General features: G+C 41.4%; 1 protein-coding gene across 1 annotated transcript in view; it reads left to right on the plus strand.

The window, feature by feature from the left end:
* Positions 1-19,816, plus strand: part of dhcr24 (24-dehydrocholesterol reductase) — a 21,736-nt gene continuing 1,920 nt past the window's right edge. Inside the window, exons 1-6 of the mRNA XM_079740579.1 lie at positions 1-426; positions 951-1,106; positions 15,066-15,171; positions 16,235-16,353; positions 16,889-17,152; positions 19,230-19,373. Coding sequence (XP_079596705.1) covers positions 196-426; positions 951-1,106; positions 15,066-15,171; positions 16,235-16,353; positions 16,889-17,152; positions 19,230-19,373 — 1,020 coding nt within the window. The 5' untranslated portion in view covers positions 1-195. The remainder of the gene's footprint in view (positions 427-950; positions 1,107-15,065; positions 15,172-16,234; positions 16,354-16,888; positions 17,153-19,229; positions 19,374-19,816) is intronic.

Consider the following 19,816-nt stretch of genomic DNA (forward strand, 5'->3'; position numbering starts at 1 on the left):
GGTTTTTGGAGCGTGCAGCAAGCGTTTCAATCTTAATAGGTCCATGGTTTAAATGCGTCGCCGAAATCTGCTGCATACACCAGTGCAGTGGCTCGTTGTTTTTCGTGAATAAGAGTAGAAGCTGTTTTAGGGTGTTTGTTTGGTTTGATCATTACGAAGGAAATAGCTGGTGAGAAGGTCGTGGGCGGTATAGCGATGGATTCGTTCATGTATTTAGGGGTCCTGGTAGTGTTATTTCTACTGTGGATTAAAGTAAAGGGACTCGATTACGTGATTGTTCATCAAAGATGGATTTTTGTGTGTTTATTCCTGCTACCGCTCTCCGTTGTATTCGACGTGTATTATTATTTGCGTGCATGGATAATATTCAAGATGTGCTCAGCGCCAAAACTGCATGACCAACGTGTCAAAGACATTCAGCGGCAGGTGAGCACAACTAGACCGAATTGAGTGTGTGTGTGTGTGTGTGTGTGTGTGTGTGTGTGTGTGTGTGTGTGTGTGTGTGTGTGTGTGTGTGTGTGTGTGTGTTTGTGTGTGTTCCTATTGTCTATTTCATTCGTATCTATGCCTTTCTACATTATCTGTCTTTCTCTCAAACACAGGCCCTTTTCCTAAAACCTTTGCCTTCAGGCTTTGCTTGTAAACAACGAATCTGTAACCAAATACATAAACAAGTTGAAGTCTCAGTCCAGTCCCATCTGTATTGATAGTTATATAACCAGGAGGTTAATTGTTAACCCTTTACAGAAATAACTATTGTTAAACTCTTCTATTTCCGCTATAGTTTGTCTTGGTAAAGGGTTAAACTAAGGATCAGAGGCTGTTGGCCGAACGTACCATAGATAACATACTATCTGGAACACTGGTATCTTATCTAGCTGTGTGTGTTACATTGTTGTACTGCTGCTCTGTGTAACTCAATGCCATGTTTGGTTGTGGTCGTTCTCCAGGTAAGCGATTGGAGGAAAGAGGGGGCCAAGACCCATATGTGCACGGGGAGACCAGGCTGGCTGACCGTGTCCCTCCGAGTAGCCAAGTACAAGAAAACCAACAAGAACATCATGATCAACATGATGGACATACTGGACGTGGACATCAAGAGACAGGTAGATGCAGGGCTGAGGGGGATCAAACTGAAAAGAGAGCCGTGAACATTATAAAGGCAAGACATTTAATTTGTTTGCCAAAGTTAATGGCTAAAAGGGCTTCACACACCACATGTTCCATCACCCGCTAACCCTAAGCACTCTAAAGAGCAAGGAAAATGATCCCTTAATTATCAAGGAAGAAACCTTTAGAAGGGAATGTGAGTGGGGGATCCCTCATTCCAGGGACGTTTAGGACTGCAATGAGTGCCATAATGCACATTGGCACATGGCAACTACTATCACTATCGTAGTTTCCATGATTACAATGATGTATATCCAATGTATTAAACGCAGGATCCTTTATGCTGGTGAGCAGCATTGCTAACCACTGTGTCACCCGACCCCACCATCTGTAAGGACCAGGGTACAGGCTAAAAGCGGGTAGGGCTGGGCGATATACCGGTTGTAAAATTTATACCGGTATATTTTTGAAAGAGATATGTAGTTGAGACAATATCGCCATACCGGAATATTATATATTATTTTGATGTTGATTTGCGAGCGCTATTTTATAAGGCCGACCGCTGCTCTCTGAGCCTACAAGCCATGTTCAGCTGCTCAATCCCGCCCCTTACATGTACGCAGTGTTCTCGCACCCACGTTACGCATCACAACTAACTTTGAATAAACACATGGTGGTAGAGAGTACGGAACCCGTTAAGGGACATGGGGAAAAAAAATATGTTTTTAATGTTTCTTGTGCTCACGAGAAAGTATCGCACGCATATCACTGGCAGTGTATGTGCATGTGTGTGTGTGTGTCGTCAGCGAGTCAGTGTTAGAGATGGATTGTTGATTTGTTTCCGCGAACCAGTTCGCGTCATTCAGTTCGCCAAGAGGAGTCGTTCGCGAATCGTTCGTTCGTTCGTTCAGTCGAGTTTCCGGTAGCGGTGAATCGAATCATACACGGTTCTCTGAGTCAGTCAGACTCAGCCCCTCGTTCGTTAGTTCGTTCGTTCGTTCGTTCAGTCGAGTTTCCGGTTCAGTCGAGTTTCCGGTAGAATCATGGAATGAACGGCTCAGACTCAGCGCCTCCCTCGTTCTCATTCTCATACGTCAACATTACAACTTTAACCAAACGCAGCGGGATGGGGGGTGTAGTTGATTATTGGATGTTTGACATATCAGCAAAATAAAAAACTTGATTTAGCAATGATGGTGGGTGTCCCGGGTGTTTTAGGCTCCCATAAACAGAACCCTGTGCAGCCAAAGACTAAATCTAGCTGCCAAAATTAACACTGCCTTCAAAACGAGAGCTGGTTAATTGTGAAAAATGCATCAAACTGTCATCAGACAACGCAGTTATACGCTATTGTAATGACCTCGCCGGTGACAAACCAGGTCACTGAAAACCCGTAACCAACGGCAAAAAGCCACACTAACAACAACCGGTTACCCAGGCAACCCCCCAACCCGGTCCCTTCAACGTGCAAGCCCCCACCCTCCTGTTCTCCCAAGGCCCTCCCCCAGCTGACCTGATGATTCGCCACCCACACTGATTGACAAGAAGAACATCCAATGCATGCACAGAGAACAACTGGCATAACGGACAACGAAACACAATGCAACACATAACACACAAACTCTTTAAATGTCCCGGTGTCGCTACACTATAGACTCTAGAGTTTCTGGTATAAAGGCTGGGACGAATTTCAAATGATAAATATGTACACTTTATGTTGAAAGTATACTGTCGCGATTTCCATTGAAACGAATTGTGCGGTGAGTAGTCTTCACAACAAGAGCTGGTAGGTTGTGAAAAATGTGGTATAAAGGCTGGGACGAATTTCGAATTATAAATATGTACAATGCATCCTTTAAATACGGCCATGCAACAGATGGCCAATGTGAATAATAGATAGCTCGCTCACTAAGCCCATTTGTTTTTTCCCCATTAAACCTGTTGATTTCTGTCTCTCATTGACTAAAATTCAACGAGAGCGTCCTAGACTCAGTCCTAGAACAGCATACGATTGGCTGGCTCTCGTGATTCGTTACGTCTCTCAGTCGGTCCCTCCTCACCACTCACACAGTGAGTGAACGAACTGTCAGCGATTCAGCGACTAGTGGGTCTGGGAGGAGTCGACTCTGAGAACGAACGAGGCGAACGAGACGAACGAGGCGAACGAGACGAACGAGGCGAACGAGAGAGAGGAACCAGTTCAGTTTGTTCGTCTTAACGATTCGTTCATTCGAACTGATTCGTTCGCGAACGAGTCAACACTAGTCAGTGTACGAGCGAGGAGAGCGAGCGGTAGCGTGCGTGTCAGTTTAGCGAAGTAATGAACAGGTCCGGTTGTGTATAAGAATAAAGTACCCAGCCTGTCAAGTATCGGTGGCCGCTTCATTCCAACCATATTCTGACCTATCGGCAGACCCACTGCCAGTAAAGTGAAGGGTGTTGCTCCCGATAGCATCGGCCCTGGAGGGAACGTCTCCCCTGTGCGGGTTCCGTATGTTTCAAACAGGCAACACTATTGCTTTTTATTACACGGCTCTTCTCAATGCCGTGGAACGCTCCGTTCACTTGCATGGGCCCTTAACAACTTCCGGCGGTGAATTTATATTTGATAATTCACCATTGCTAAGTATAATTATGAGTATAATTGACCGCTGTCAAGGAAAACAAAGGATTTTTTGCCTCTAATGACGTCTTTGGTATCACTCCGCAAGTAGTCCGGTTACTTGTCAGCCCCGGCGTCTTTGGTTTCTAAGCGACGTCACAACTTTGGCGGACTATTTCTCTGCTGATCAACACTACGAATGCTGGTTACAAATTAATTGTAAAAAGACACACCATGAAGTTATTTTTCGTTTAGGCAAGTATCCGTGTAATAAGCGGGATAATGTATAGAACGTTGCCGGTCATTATTGAAAATAAGCCAAGCAAGACAACTCCACTGCACGTCGGTGTCCTGGTCGCCCTGTCTGGGCTTATTTTCCCGATAATGACCGGCGTTCTATTCATTATCCCTTACACATCTGTTGTTAAAGCACAGCTGTGCTTCGTTGAGCAAAAAAAAAAAACTAAACCTAAATAAATGGTTGATGGTGAATACTTGTGGCGTGGAGTTAAAACAAACACACTTTACCCGTTTTATTCAAAATATCGTTATAATATCGTATATCGCCATTCAAACAAAAAATATCGAGATATGAGTTTTGGTCCATATCGCCCAGCCCTAAAAGTGGGTGCAGTGTATACCTACATGGTGCAGTTTTTAGCCCTCACAGATGTGTGCGGTTGGCAGCACGGCTGCTTCACAGCACCAGGATTCAGGGTTCAAACTAGCTACAGAATACACAAAAACACATGTTAAACTATAAAAAACTTAAATATCAACACTATATTCAAAATCTACCTTTAACATAAGCCTTTATTACAAAATATTATTCTTGATTGGTTCTAAACTACATGCTAAGAACAGAACATCATTTAAAAATGATGACTGTGGGGGATCACGTGACGATGGCTGACTAAGGGCGTATTCACACCTGCCTTGTTTGGTTCGAACCAAACCAAAAAAATCGCTGGTGCGGACCTTTTGGGCTGGTGTGAATACAAACCATCGAACTCTGGAGTGGACCAAACAGCCGGTCCGAGACCCAGCCGTAGAGGTGGTCTCGGTTAGCTTCCAAACAAACCCTGGTGCGGTTCGCTTGAGATGTGAAAGCGACCGCGCTCGGTCCGACCCAGTTCTAAAAGTAATATGCCTTTTTGAACGCAACAGGCTCCCATTGCTGCTTGTTTATTTATATTGTTTGATTAGCGCGGTAAATTCAAAGATCACATTAACAGACCCGTTAAAAATGAGCCGTGGCTCAACATGTAGCGAAGAGGAGCCGAAATGTCTTTTGGATATTTGGGCAGACGCCAACATAAAAAGTATGTTGGAGAACAGCTATAAAAATTCTGATTCTTCTGCATTTAATACATTCAGTACAAGGATGGGGGAGAAGGCGTTTGAGCGGTTCGTGGATAGCATCATAAAATCGATGTCGTCGTGCCAAACGCCTCTGATGCTCCAAAAGTACTGCAAATGTTTGTAACTGTATGAAACCAATCAGTATAAGCACAACGAGGGCAGCATGCTGAATCTCCATAGTTTGTTTTCTTTGTTTACTTTTTTTTTATGCGTTAACCCGCGTTACCCGGCCCCCCACCGTCTTGTACAATGATTGAACGATCTATGCACACACGTGCGTTGTGAACAAATTCTCGGACTGCAAAAAATTGCAATGTGGAAAGGAACCGCACCAAACCAAAAAATAAACATTGCGTTTTGGACCGGACCATAGAGATCGAACTAAGGATCCTGAAGACTAAGGATGTGAATACGCCCTAAGAGACGTGTTTTTGCTGAGCTCCCGCTCCCACACGACCTTAATTCTTTTTTTTTGCAATTTCATACGCCCATTTCAGTTTATTTATAACTGGATCCGTGTAAAAACTAAAGGCTACAAGAAAGGTGTCCCACTTGAGATTCAAACAATGTCACAACAAACAAAACTTCAATCATGAAAGACGGCTGCTAGCTAAGTGGATTTGACTGCTAGCCAGTTCTGAGATATCGGGCACAAAATATCCACAACTTTGGAAAATCAATCCAAACACATCGTCGAGACGGAACAACGGATATCGGATGTGGAAGATACAGTGTTCGGACTTGAGGCAAGACTCATCTTAGCAGACAAAAAAATTAAAGAATTGACAGATGGCATGGATGATATGGAGAACCGGAGCAGATGGGACAATATTCACATTCTCAATCTGAAAGAGGGCACGGAGGGAAACCGACCCATACAGTTCTTTGAATCCTGGCTTCCATGGGAACGGACCCTGGCACTAAAATCGGTTTAAAAATCGGCCGTGCCCACCGCAGCCTCGGCCCACGAGGTACGTGCCCACGCCCGGTGATCATCAAGCTCCACAACTCCAGGGATAAAACGAGGCTACTAGCAGCACTGAAGGCGAAGCCCAATCTAGAACATGAAGGACAGCGGATCTTCATCCATCAGGACCTGTCTGCTGTGGTTCGAGAGAAGCGCAGAGCCTTCAATGACGCGTGTCAGGCTTTGATTGTCAAACGCATTTGTTTCAGCATGCGCTTTCCGGCCACTCTATCTGTCTGTATAATGGCACAGATAACAAGTTTGAAACACAGAGAGATGCGGAATGCTTTCTCAACACACTGGGATAGAGTCTGTCAGAAGGCGCTTTGGTTCAAACATAAAACTTTATTTTACTTGCATTTAGGGTTTACAAGGCCACTTTCTACCCTACTGAGGATTGGGTGAGTTTCTTTTTTGAATGAACAATTCAACACAATACTTTAAAATGTTTTGCTGCTAACTTTGCCCAACTGTTCTTTTCTCATGAACACTTTGCAGTGTGACTGATATTAATGGGGCTGCAAAAGCTAGGTGACCACAATGATATGCTTGTTAGTAACTTTTTGTTGTTCGGGTGGGGGTAAGATCTGGAAGTCGTTTTGTTTTTTCCAGAAGCGGTTACTCCTTTTAGCAGCACGTGTTGCTATATCGCTACCCACTGGGTAGCTCTTTGTTTTTTTTTGTTTTTTCATAACCTTTATGCTCTGTTTTCACGTGTGTATTGTTTTTTGGGCATGAAGAAGGTTATATGTGTTCTCCCATTTATGACAGCACAGTTTATCTGCAGGTTTATAGTAAATTGCACAAGATTTTTCCTAATGGGTTGTTTCTTTGTTTGGAATGGACAATTTCTTTTTTTTACATGAAAAGTACTCTACATAGTGAGTAACACTAAAACCATTACACTAAATGTCAAGGGTATTAATAATGTGAGGCGTAAAATACTTTCCATGCTTAAGAAAGATAAGGTGCAAGTGGCCCTATTACAAGAGACCCACCTCACTGATCTTTGACATTTAAAATTAAAGCGAGACTGGGTTGGGCAAATTCATTATTCATCATTCAACTCAAAAAGCAGAGGGCTAGCAATACTAATCCACAAACATCTTACGTTTACACTTGATAAAGTCATCCAGGACACAGAAGGAAGGTTTGTTAATATTACTGGTATTCTGTACGGGGAACATTTCCTCTTAGGAAGTTTCTACCCCCAAAATACTTTCGACAGCTTGTTTTACTCCAAGTTATTGGCTGATATTTCTTTATTCTGCCAACCTTATATAATACTAGGAGGGGATTTAACTGCGGTCTGGCCCCAAGTGTGGATCATAGCCCAACTAAAACCCTACCTCCTTCTAAAATGGCTCGAGTCACAAAGGAGCTATGCTCAGATCTAGGCCTTCTGGTTGCCTGGAGGGTCATGAATCCACTAGAGAAAGACTTTACATTTTTCTCTCGCCCCCATCACTTATTCTCAAGAATTGATTATATTTTTATCTCGAGATCGATTCTGGATAGGACCAAAACCTGTTCTATTAACACTTGTGCCATCTCAGACCATTCCTCAGTCACTATTGAACTCCTTCCACCCTACTATGACCCCTTATCTAGACACTGGCGATTTAACCCATATCTTCGCAATCCTACATTTTTAACATACCTAGAAACACAGTGGGAACTTTTTATTTCCACAAATGACACACCTGATGTTTCTGCTTCTACCCTATGGGAAACAGGTAAGGCCTTCTTGAGAGAGGCCATAATCTCCTATACAGCCGCAATGAAAAAAGGATCATTTAAAAAACCAACTGGAAATGGAGCAGTGAATTATTACCCTGGATAGAGATTTTAAAATATCCTCCTCTACAGCTGTGGTGAAAAAACTAGAAGCAGCACGATCTGCCTTAGACCAATTACTAACTCAAAAAGCAGAATCAGCTATATTTTTTGCCGAACACAGATTATTTGAATCTGGTAACAAACCCGGCAGGCTCCTTGCTCGATTGGCCAGAGGCCAGGCAGGCTCTTACGCAATACCATCAATCAGAGATAGCACAGGTGCACAACAATTTGAAACCAAAATGATAAGTAAAATAATGAAGGATTTATATCAGGAACTAAACACATTTTAGTGTCAAAATACTTCAATGTTGATGTTACCGGCGCCAGATCTAGGGGAATCTGGGCAGGTACAAGGCCCACAGGCTGGTTTGCGCTGTGGGTAATACGAAGTGGAGAACAACAGTTTTCAATCTTGCTCAAGCAATCAACAGTTTATTAACTCCTTTCTGAGTTAAATACTTTAGAATATAATATATATAAATATAATAATGAAAACAATAAAAAAAACAATACATCAATAATTGTCCATATCATAAATAAATAGCAGCATATATATACAAATAGATGGCAGCATAAATATCACATACCTACATGACTTTAGAATATAATAAAACAATAAATAAACTAATACATCAATAATTGTCCATATCATAAATAAATAGCAGCATATATACAAATAGATGTCAGTATAAATATCACATCTCAACCGCCTCCACCCAACCACACACCAACCGATGACACCAACGGCTTCTGTCAGCTCACCAGCGACAACCGCTAGCAACTACATTCAAAACACTGCAAATCACACTTTCAAACAGAATACAGCTCCCCAAACACATGAACAAACGCACTGCCCATAGGTCTGCGTGATAGATTAACCACAGTTCAATATATATAATAAGACATACCTGTTGGTAATGCGAAGTGGAGAACAACAGTTTTCAATCTTGGTCAAGCAATCAACAGTTTATTAACTCAAACTACGTCTCGATGGCAAGCCACTACGGCAACAGTGCACAGTGCCATCTAGTGGCATGAAAATAAATACAATAGCGGTTAATATTAACCGCTATTGCAATTAACCGCTAAAACCAGAAAATCGTTGGGGGGAACTGTTTTATAACACAAGCCATTTTCTATACCCGTTACATTGAGAAAAACCTTTTTAGAGGGGATAAATTCCCCTACCTTATCTGAAGAACAAAGACATGATTTGTGTAGACCAATTACACAAGAGGAAGTCCTGGAGGCAATTAAATCCCTACAGAGTGGGAAATCTTCACCAGGCCCTGATGGGTTTGGTCCTGAATTCAATAAAAAGATGGCTAAGCTAGTATTGGTACCTCTAACCAACATGTTTATTGTATCATCTGAAAGAGGCACACTTCCGCCAACTCTAAATCTTGCACACATCTCCTTGATTTTAAAGAAAGATGAACCTTCTGATTGCTGTGCAAGTTACAGACCTATTAGTTTACTCAGAGTCGATTTTAAACTTCTATCAAAACTCCTTGCTAGAAGACTGGAGGAGGTGTTGCCCATTTTAATTAGATCAGATCAGACGGGAAAATATTCGTACTCCAATGTTCGATGGCTTCTTAATGTAATACAATTCTCACAAAGCACAAACAATAGGGTCCTTGCTGTCTCATTGGATGCTGAAAAAGCATTTGATCGGGTGGAGTGGGAGTATCTTTTTATGTCCTCGATAGGTTTTTGGTAAGGCTCTGGTTTCACAGAGTGGGTTAAACTTCTATACAGCTCTCCAGCAGCGAGGGTCCTGGTAAATGGATCAATGTCTGACATCTTCCCCTTGGGTAGAGGTACACGTCAAGGCTGTCCCCTCTCCCCTCTATTATTTGCGCTGGCGCTCGAACCTCTCGCAGAGACTATTAGGAAACACCAAGGACTGTCGGTGTCATATTAGGAGACACTGAGTACAGAATTCCCCTCTATGCCGATGATATATTACTGTTTATTACCAATCCAGAGGGATCTACACCTGTTCTATTATCAGTCAATTTGGAATGATTTCAGGGTACAAATTTAATTATAAATATAACCGCAAGCTGTGATTAATGGGCTCCGAGCAAAATTAAAAGTCAAGAACACACTAATGGAAGATACACAGGGCTCCAGACTAACTTAATGCGTTGGTTGCACTGGTGCGCCTAACTTTTTTTTTTAGGTGCACCAGCACAAAATTTAGGTGCACCAAATTTTTCATTGCGTCGCCTTTAACGCCATATGGTCACCTTTTATCGCTCTCCATAACTTTCATATAATGTGAATGATTTTTGAACAAGAATAATGGTGCATTCCAGGCAACCCGTAACCCGTGTTTTCACAACCTTCTACCCGTGAAAATGCCCTGGAACGGCAGACAAACCCGCAACTCACTACCCGTGAACTTGTACTAGACCGATTCACTCCCAGTTCCAGCTCGTAACTTACGGGCTAAAAAGTGTCCCTGGAACGCAGCATGAGGTGTAGAGAAATGCTTGTCTTTATTTGAAGCACAATTATATATAAAAATAAATTGTTTCAAGTTATTCCCTGAGCTGAAATGGAACATTTAAAACTAAAAAATTAAGCAAAATAAAACATTTCCAAATAAAAGGGCTTGTGCAGGTAATTCAGACTCTCTGAATAACTACTCTCTCAGTACTAGGGCAGGTTGGAACAGTAGGCTTAGTTTTTTTGAATGAAAAAACATTCTATGTTTTTACCTCGCTTAATTTTCCCCCTCTTTTGTCGCGTTTATTTTCTTTATCCGTTTCAGTTCCTCTGGCGCTCAGGTCGTTCGCAATTTAAAAAAAACAAAACAAGCAGTGAACAGGACCAGAGCCAATCAGAGCCAAAGAACCGACAAGCTCTTCTCTTATTGGTTTAGACCACGATATGATCCTACCATGAGTACGAATGGGGATCATTAATATTTATTGATATCGATACCATTTTTGATACTCCTTAACGATCCGATTCTTTATCAATACCACTATCAATACTTTTCTATTAATTGGTGGAAATACAAAGCGTTTTTAGTGATGAGGAAAATATTTAGGAAATAAATAACTGCATTTTCAATTAAATATGTAATTCTTAATAAATATTGACATCAGTAGTTTTAGTTATATAAAATAAAATGATTAGAGCACTTTACAACTATTAGTAATACAGAAACATGAGTAATACAGTATTACCATGTTTCTCACCAAAAACTAAATTTACTGTTTCTTTATATTACATTTGAACGCATCATGATAACCTGACAGTCGCTTTACTGAGCCAACCTCAACACATCATCAAGCAGCACATCTGAAACTTTATTTACTACTACTTACTAAGATAACTAGCTTGTATGCTGCTGATTACAGTACCGATTTCAAAATTGGATTACTAATTTTAACTGACGGGACTAGCGACAATGTCTGTGTGTGCGATTACCGCTCGTAGTTTGAGTGGATGATTAAGACAGGCCCGTCTGTGGTGCAACAGGAGAAGGAGGAGACAGTCTTTTCAACTCGGAGACAGTCTAAGGTACTGCATTTGGTCTTTATTTGATGCACAATGCCACTATCAATACTTTTCTATTAATTGGTGGAAATACGAAGCGTTGGTGGAAATACGAAGGCAATTGAGGTTGTGTTCCCCCCTTTACGCCCGTTCAGCCATCCTCGTGAGCAAAGTTAACTGCCAGACTTCACTTGTTTTACTTGTAATACCTATTTGCTTACAATTCCATTCAAAAACATTGGTGGACACGCTGCAGTGATTGGATTGATTTGATTTAAATGCCATGACGCGACTCGAGGGACACAACATTACATTACACCTACAAGACAAAAATAATAATAAATGAACGACGGGACTCTATGATTTTCGGGTTTTGAAAAAAGTGAAACCGGGTTACGATCCCCATCCCTAACCATGAGTGTGAGTTCTATTACAGGAGAACACAGAGATGATGCGATTGCGAAGGAAATTTATTTTTTCACCCGGGCAGTGTCAGGTGCACCAGTGCGACCTATTAAAAATATTAGTCGCACCGTTAAATGGTTGGTCGCATGTGCAACCAAATTGGTCGCACTCTGGAGCCCTGATATATAAATATAACATAATTGTCATATTTAAGGAAAGATGTTCCAAATATAAACCTGAACTGCAGCCTCATTCACATGGTCAAAATGTCTTTTGATAAGCACACAACATACAGAAAACTCAAAGCACACATTTCTCAAGTGAAATTAAGGTTTTTTTTCAAAGCATATACCAGAAAAATCTTTGAAATTCTGGGGAAATTAAACATTTGTAGTCAAGAACACTAACGGAAGAATTAATTATGAAGGAAAAATGGTTAATGAAGAAGTTCCCCTTAATGCCATACTGTGTCTTGGCAGTCCGATTCTTGGAAACTAATGAGCCGGAATGTTGATTGCCTGATGAATTTCAGGTGCTGTTCAATGTTGTGTTTCTTAAATGAGTGGCAATGACAGAATGTCATGTTCAGCTTGTTCATAATGCTCTAATCAGGTTTCGAACTCTCAACCTAAGGATTTCCAGTACACAGCATTATCCCGTTGGGCCACTGACATTCCTGAACTGCATGAAGCCTCATTCACACAGTGAAAATGTTGATTGATAAGCACACAACCTCAAGAAAACTCCAAGCACACATTTCACAAGAGAATTAAGGGCTTTCTTAAAGAGTACAGATCTGAAAATGTGCACTGTTAATGGTATCCACCTAATATTAGCCGTTGTTAATATAGTTATTAACTAGGGCTTTTGTTATTGTAGTTATACAATAACAAAATGGTCATATAGGCAAAATGGGTTGAGACTGTGGACGTTTGGCTTTTATATGAAATTGTGGGAAAAGTAAACATTTTTAGAGCAGAAGGCCAGGGTGAAAAAGATGCATCTGATTTTAGAGATTAATATGATGAATCCAGGTCAATCTAGTAAGGAGAAATAAGGCTAGTTCATAATTTTTTTTAAATAGCGCCACATTTGGGTGAATTACCACAATTTGGGTTTATGGGTAGTGGGGGGATTTGGTATCCACTTAATAATAGTCGTATTTTTTTTTTTATACAATAATAAAATGGTCATATAAGAAAAATTGGCTAACTGCTCCAACTAAATTAGACGATATTTCTCAAATGGAACAAAATAAAACAAATTATGTTTGATGGTTTTTGTGAATTTCTGATTATTTTTGTAGCCTGTGAATCTTTTTATCATGTTTAGCTTTAATATGAAATTGTGGGAAAGTAAAAAAAATTAGACCCAGGGTTTTATAAATGCATCTGCTTCTAGAGATTAATATTCTGAAAGAATTTTGAGTCCAGGGAAATATTGAAGGGTTGTATAAACTGAATCTAACACCAATGCTGACAGCAGTTAAAAATGACCTTAACTGGTGGTTTCATCTCCCTCTATCATGGATGGTTAGAATTAGCTTGATAAAGATGAATGTACTTCCTAGACTATTATACCCAATGCAAATGCTTCCACTTAAAATCAATCGAATAGAACAAATGAACATCCATTTTGGATATTGAAAGGTTTCTCTCAAAATTGATATGGCATGGAAAGAAATCTAGATTAAAGATGAAAACTTTGCAATTACCAATAGATAAGGGTGGTCAACCATTTCCCAACTTTCTGTATTACAACTGGGCCTGTCATTCTCAGATTATTTCAGGCTGGCTCAAGCAATTTCTATCAACAATTAAAAAGCCCAATTGAAAGCTTCCTTCTCAATTTTAATTGAACTGCCTTAAACAATAAAAAAATTCATCTCCTTTTTTTATGAAAAACTCTTCTTTGTTAACCATGTAAATGCCTACAGAAATAGGGAATTATGGGAGAAGGATATTGGGGTTGAATTTGATGCTGAGATGTGGTCAGATGCCTTTGAATCTGCTAAGAAGTTATTTACATGTAATAGACTCAGAGAGAGCCAGTACAGAATATTGCACAGACTACAGCGAACACATCACTTTTTACACAAGATTGATCCCCAGATTTCTCCCATTTGCATCAAATGCAAAGACGAAGGAGGAACGGACTACCATTGCATCTGGCAATGCCCCTTGATATCCAGGTATTGGAAAAACATTGCCAAGGAGCTTAGCTCAATTTTCCACAAAACCACAAAGGTTGAACCAGGCTTGTTTCTCCTGAATATGCCTACAAGACAGCAACTCTCTTTATCCACTGGACAGCAGACTTTAATGGCTAAACTCCTGCTTCTAGAGAGAAGCTGCATTCTTTTTCAGTGGATTGATGGGAAACCCCCCACAGTCACACAGTGGTACAGAGAGACGTTTAAGGTTTTTCCTATGGAACACCTCAGTGCTACATTAAAGGGTAACGATAATTCCTTTTATAATGTTTGGCAACCCTTTATTGATTATCTTCCTGATGATATTTTTGACCTACTGCGGAAAGGGCGCCCATGCTTTGTTTTCACCAATAGATCATAGACATCTTTTTCTCATTATTATTATTTTCTTTTCACTTTTTATGTATTATTATCTTACTCTCTCCTTTGACAACTTGTGTGTATATGAATACAACCCATGAATGTTAAGTCATTTATTTACCCTTGTGTTATAGTTTGACAATGTCTGTGCTGTCTGTCCTCTGTTTGTTGTGAAAAAATCAATAAAATATTGTTTAAAAAAAAAAAGAAGATGATTGTGAGGATTGATTGAAGGTGCTAGGTGTTATGGCAGATCCAGAGTGGCACTGGGCAGATCCAATAGTTTTAAACTTCAGACTCTCTGTGCAAATGAAAAATGAAGTACGAGAGTCTGGTAGGACCAGGCTAACGTTCCTCCGCCATTGAGAGGATAACACTGTGTTGACAATGTGATTGACCGGCAAGATGGATTCCCAAAACCAATCAGCCAAGAGATTCCCTGATTGGTCAGAAATGAGCCGAGGACAGTCTAAAATCTATATTGGCTCATACAGAGGCAGGCAACCAATCAACCAGGATATATATTCTTAACTCTTTTCTATAGCATCTTTTAAAAGATTTTTGCCATTTATCAATTATTCATTATTAAAAGTGCCACTTGGGTGCTGCTCATAGCTTTTGAAATAGTTGGCTGCTTTTTCTCCCTAAAAACAATATGTTTAATGCTGGATCTGTGCTGTTAATGGCAGGTGGTACGAGTTGAGCCTCTGGCCAACATGGGTCAGGTGACCGCTCTCCTGAACTCCATTGGCTGGACACTGCCTGTGGTGCCGGAGTTAGACGACCTCACCGTGGGTATGTTCACAACACCATCACTGTTCTCATTTAGACAGTAAGTTGATGTGCCTTTTTCTAACTCATGTCCCCACTATGGAACTTAATATAAAAACACTATTTTCATGTCAATCAAGTTGTCCACACTAGCATTTTCATCAATGTTGGAAATTTCTTTTACTGCACATAAAATCGGTATCGTTCAGTTGCTCTGCTGTTGCAGTTCAGGCCTTATTTCATGCACATTCCCAGACCACAGACTACATACCCAGAACACTTTAACTGTCTGTCGCTGGCATCCCGATCACTCACAATTATACGTCACAATTTTCAGCATTATAAAGTTATTCCTTGTTGCACTTTCATATTCATCCATTTTGGAAACGTTTTTTCAAAAACGTATGGGAAAATATATACTAAGTGTGGAGGGGAGTGAGGAATGAAAAGTATTGTTTTAACATTCAGACGGAGTAGGTACGATGCATTTGTCGACGCATCTTGACATCAGATTTGCGCCCTCCAAGGCTCCTCGTAGGATTATATGCCATTTACATCTTCCCTGCCAATCAGCTTCGTGCTCGGCTCCCTAATCACATCAGACGATTTATGTTTTAGTTCCACAAAAGAAATGGAGAGGAAATGGGCTGTAGGACCAGGAGCGCCCTGGGATCGAATTTCATAATAGCTTTCCTGATGTCATAAACTGCTTATCTCAAGGCTAATGTTTTCCCATTAGGATGCTGTATTCATTTTGATGTCCACACTCTTAACACACACACACACATGCACTTTAAACACGCAGAGACACGATTTAAACATGCACACGCATGCGTATGCAATGACCTGACAGCTGGCAAACACTGCCTCCTGTTGATTGCTTTGAGGTTTTTCCGAGGAAGGAATTGGGCTAGCAGGTACATCCCCAACACATAGACTCAATAATGGAAACGTTAGCAGATGTCAGTTATCACAGAATATGTATTGAAAGACTTTGGCTATGTTCTAATGGATAGAAAATGTTAACTTAGAATTGTACAAATTCATTTTTTTTTAAAAAACTCCTCTTTTTCCGTCTCGCCCTCAGGTGGTTTGGTGATGGGTACCGGCATCGAGTCATCCTCTCATATTTATGGGCTGTTTCAGCACATCTGTGTTGCATTTGAACTAGTTCTCGCTGACGGCAGCCTGGTTCGCTGTACGGAGGTAAGAAGAACCAGTCTCATCAGCCCCCATAGGCTGAGACTGACATTGATTTGAAGTTTCTGGTCATCAACAGGTGACGTTCAGATCACCTTGGGATCCTGACAAATGGGACTTAAATAGGTCTTTAAGTACGAAATGGCACTAAACAAAGGTATAAACGGCCATTCTCAAAGCATAGACCGATATGACCCAAACGCACCTAAATCTCTGTATCGCCTTTGGACGGATTTCGTTTATATATTTGAACCAGGATGGTTTTGCCTTGGAGAAGGCAGGACGTGACGTCTAAGCGCACTCCCAAGTGGCCTCAGCTAGTTTGTATTAATAATTTGTATGTTTTAGTTCGTTTTTATTCTTAGTGCAAGTATGCTTGCATTCCAGTGCTATCAGTACGGTAGCTCTAGAAGGCTTAAGTTCACTTACGGCCAGAGGGGACGGTCATTAGAAGTACTTTCAGATTCTTATTGAGAATACCCTTAAGTGATGTGTAGTAACTGTAAATTAAAGTTATTATCCACCTTTCCCTCCCCATCAGGAGGAGAACTCTGACCTGTTCCACGCTGTTCCCTGGTCCTGCGGTACGCTGGGCTTCCTGGTTGCCGCGGAGATCAAGATCGTCCCGGCCAAGCAGTGGGTGAAGCTGTGCTACGAGCCAGTCCGAGGGCTGGAGAACATTTGCCAGTGCTTCACCGAGGCGTCGCAGAACAAGGGCAACACGTTTGTTGAGGGCCTGCAGTACTCCCTGGATAGTGCCGTCATCATGACGGGAACCATGACGGACCACGCAGAGCCTGACAAGGTGGGTGGACGGGGGGCCGATAGTTCCTTGGTAGCCTAGATTTTAGAGCTGCAAATTTTGTGAAAATTTGTGTACTCTTATTTTGATAATCTATCAATTGTCTAAGTCATTTTTCAAGTAAAAATAGCAAACATTTGCTGCTTCAAGGTCAATTCAAATATTTGGTTCATGGACCATTATAAAGGGTATATTTTTGTTTTTCTTGCTTGCTCGATAAAGCATGGATTATGACACTTTGGACTTGGTAACTTGGCTGGCTGGTCTTTGACATTATATGTTACATTTTATAAACCAAAGGAATTATCAAAAATTTAAAAAAGAATCGAAGAATGAATTGAATATGAAATAATAATGGTGAGCTGCAGCCATACTCGATTACCAATCTCTCTTGTTAGACCTTTGTTTTACGAGAGAGCCTTGAAAATGTCCCTAACAGTCTGGGCAGGCCAATCACCAGGCCGATTTGTCTTCACATAAGTCCGAAGGCGGAACAGACATCTTGATTGACCAATGGCTGATGAGGGAGCTTGACCGTAGAAGCAAGGACAAACTCTAAAACTGACTCCATGCTGTATACTGTAACACATTTGTTTACACATTTATTTCACATTCTGGATAATCAACTGTCATGTAGTACTATTTCACCTCCTGTGTATCGATTATCCAAGGCAACGTGCTAGAGGAAATCTTTCCTGTCCCTTCTTTAAAGGGAATGGATTGTTTGTGAATGGATTTGACCGCAGTCCCAAAGGCCATAGGAAGTTGTAGTTACTGGAAGCAGTAACAGGTTTGTCTATTTAGCAGGAGCAGCAGTGTGAGCGCCTTGAACACATTCTACAACACATCCATCACATGTGCAAATTGTGAGCCAACTTTCTATTTTTTATAAAAAGGCATGGCTGAAATGCCTCTTTTCCACCGACAGTACCAGCTCAATTCACCATGCGAAACATAAGCAGACAGGGCAACACACAGGAGCATCTCCACCTCTGTCATAGTCCATGGCGTGTTCTTGCGCGCTGATCCTGCCGTGTTCAATAATAAATCAATATTGTTGACTGAATGCTGATGCTAGTATTTAAAGATGCCGGTGTTGTGCCGAAAATGGAATCCCCGTCTGAAATCCCATCCCCTCTCCGCGTGAACGCGCTTTCGCTTATTTCCTCTGTGCTTTCTAGCGTCACATCATACATACATGTATGACTTGTAAACTATTACGTATTTTAGTGCCCTCGTAGTTCATTATCGTGAATATCTTACGGTGTCGGTCGCCTATAAAATGTAACATCGCTTTCTGTTGCTTTCAAGTTGCTCATCTTCTGATGATAGGATATAAACACTGCTGAAGAATAAGTCCCGCCTCTGAGGCTCCCGGTTCCCTCGGTAAAATGTCTATGGGAAATAACAGGGGGTTTTTGAATGATCGTACATAACTGGGTTTTTGGATTTTCGGTGCCGTTAAGGTAGGATTAATAATCGTTTACTTCTTTAACGGCACCGAAAATCCCAAAACCCAGTCGAAACCAGATGGATAAAGTGTGTAGTTCAAAACGTGAAACAGCTTTTACTTCTTCGCCACCTACAGAGTTTGTTATGTACGATCATTCAAAAACCCCATGTCATTTCCCATAGAAATTTGACAGAGGGAATCGGAGCCCCGGAGGCTGGACTTGTTCTTCAGAGGACTTGAAACATAAGCCCTCTTTTTGTCAGAAGAAGAAATCGTACATATTGCTTTCCGTGATAAGTTGCTCATCTTGGGATGATATATATAACGCGGAGATGTGGTGCGATATCAGGCGGGGATTCCATTTTCGGCACAACACCGGGTGTCGGGTGTCAGGCTTGGACGTCGCGCTCGTCCAGTGACGTCACACAAAAGTATCAGATCAGCTCGCTTGGAACCTCGACGGAGGTTAGACTAAAAAAGTAACTGGTACCAGGTACCTAATTTTGGTGATTGAAATGCAAAAAAAGGCGGGCTTAGTCGAGGCGAGTTGCTGGTGGAAAAGGGGCAAATGTGTCCTGTCAAGGATACTTTTAACATCTCTGTCTTTCTGTCTGTCTTTGCCATTAGATCAACCGGATAGGTCTGTACTTTAAGCCCTGGTTCTTCAAACACGTGGAAGGCTACCTGAAAGACGACCGCAGTGGCGTGGAGTACATCCCACTCAGACACTACTACCACAGACACACACGCAGCCTCTTCTGGGAGCTGCAGGTAAACAGACACAGACATATGCATACATTAGACCTGTGAGATAGTGCCTGTTATTGGCTTGGGACTCTCTTTTCCCGAAGCCTTTCCCCAACAAACATTACCCTGCATTAGTCACTAATGCTTTTCTCGCACACACACACACACACACACACACACACACACACACACACACACACACACACACACACACACACACACACACACACACACACACACACACACACACACACACACACACACCACATTAGCCAACAGTGAGTTTGACAAGGTTATGTTCCATAACTGTAAATAGTTGGATGTATTATGCATGGTGGTGGTCTGACAGGGGAGGATCTCTCTTGGTCTTTTGGGCCATCTCTGTACACAAAGCATTAGTTATTTACAGAGAAAGGTCTTGAGAAAGGCCTTGGCCTTGAGAAAAAGGTTACAGGTTGTAGGGCAGC

This window comes from Pollachius pollachius, assembly GCF_949987615.1.
Source record: "Pollachius pollachius genome assembly, chromosome: 7".
Lineage (NCBI taxonomy): Eukaryota > Metazoa > Chordata > Actinopteri > Gadiformes > Gadidae > Pollachius > Pollachius pollachius.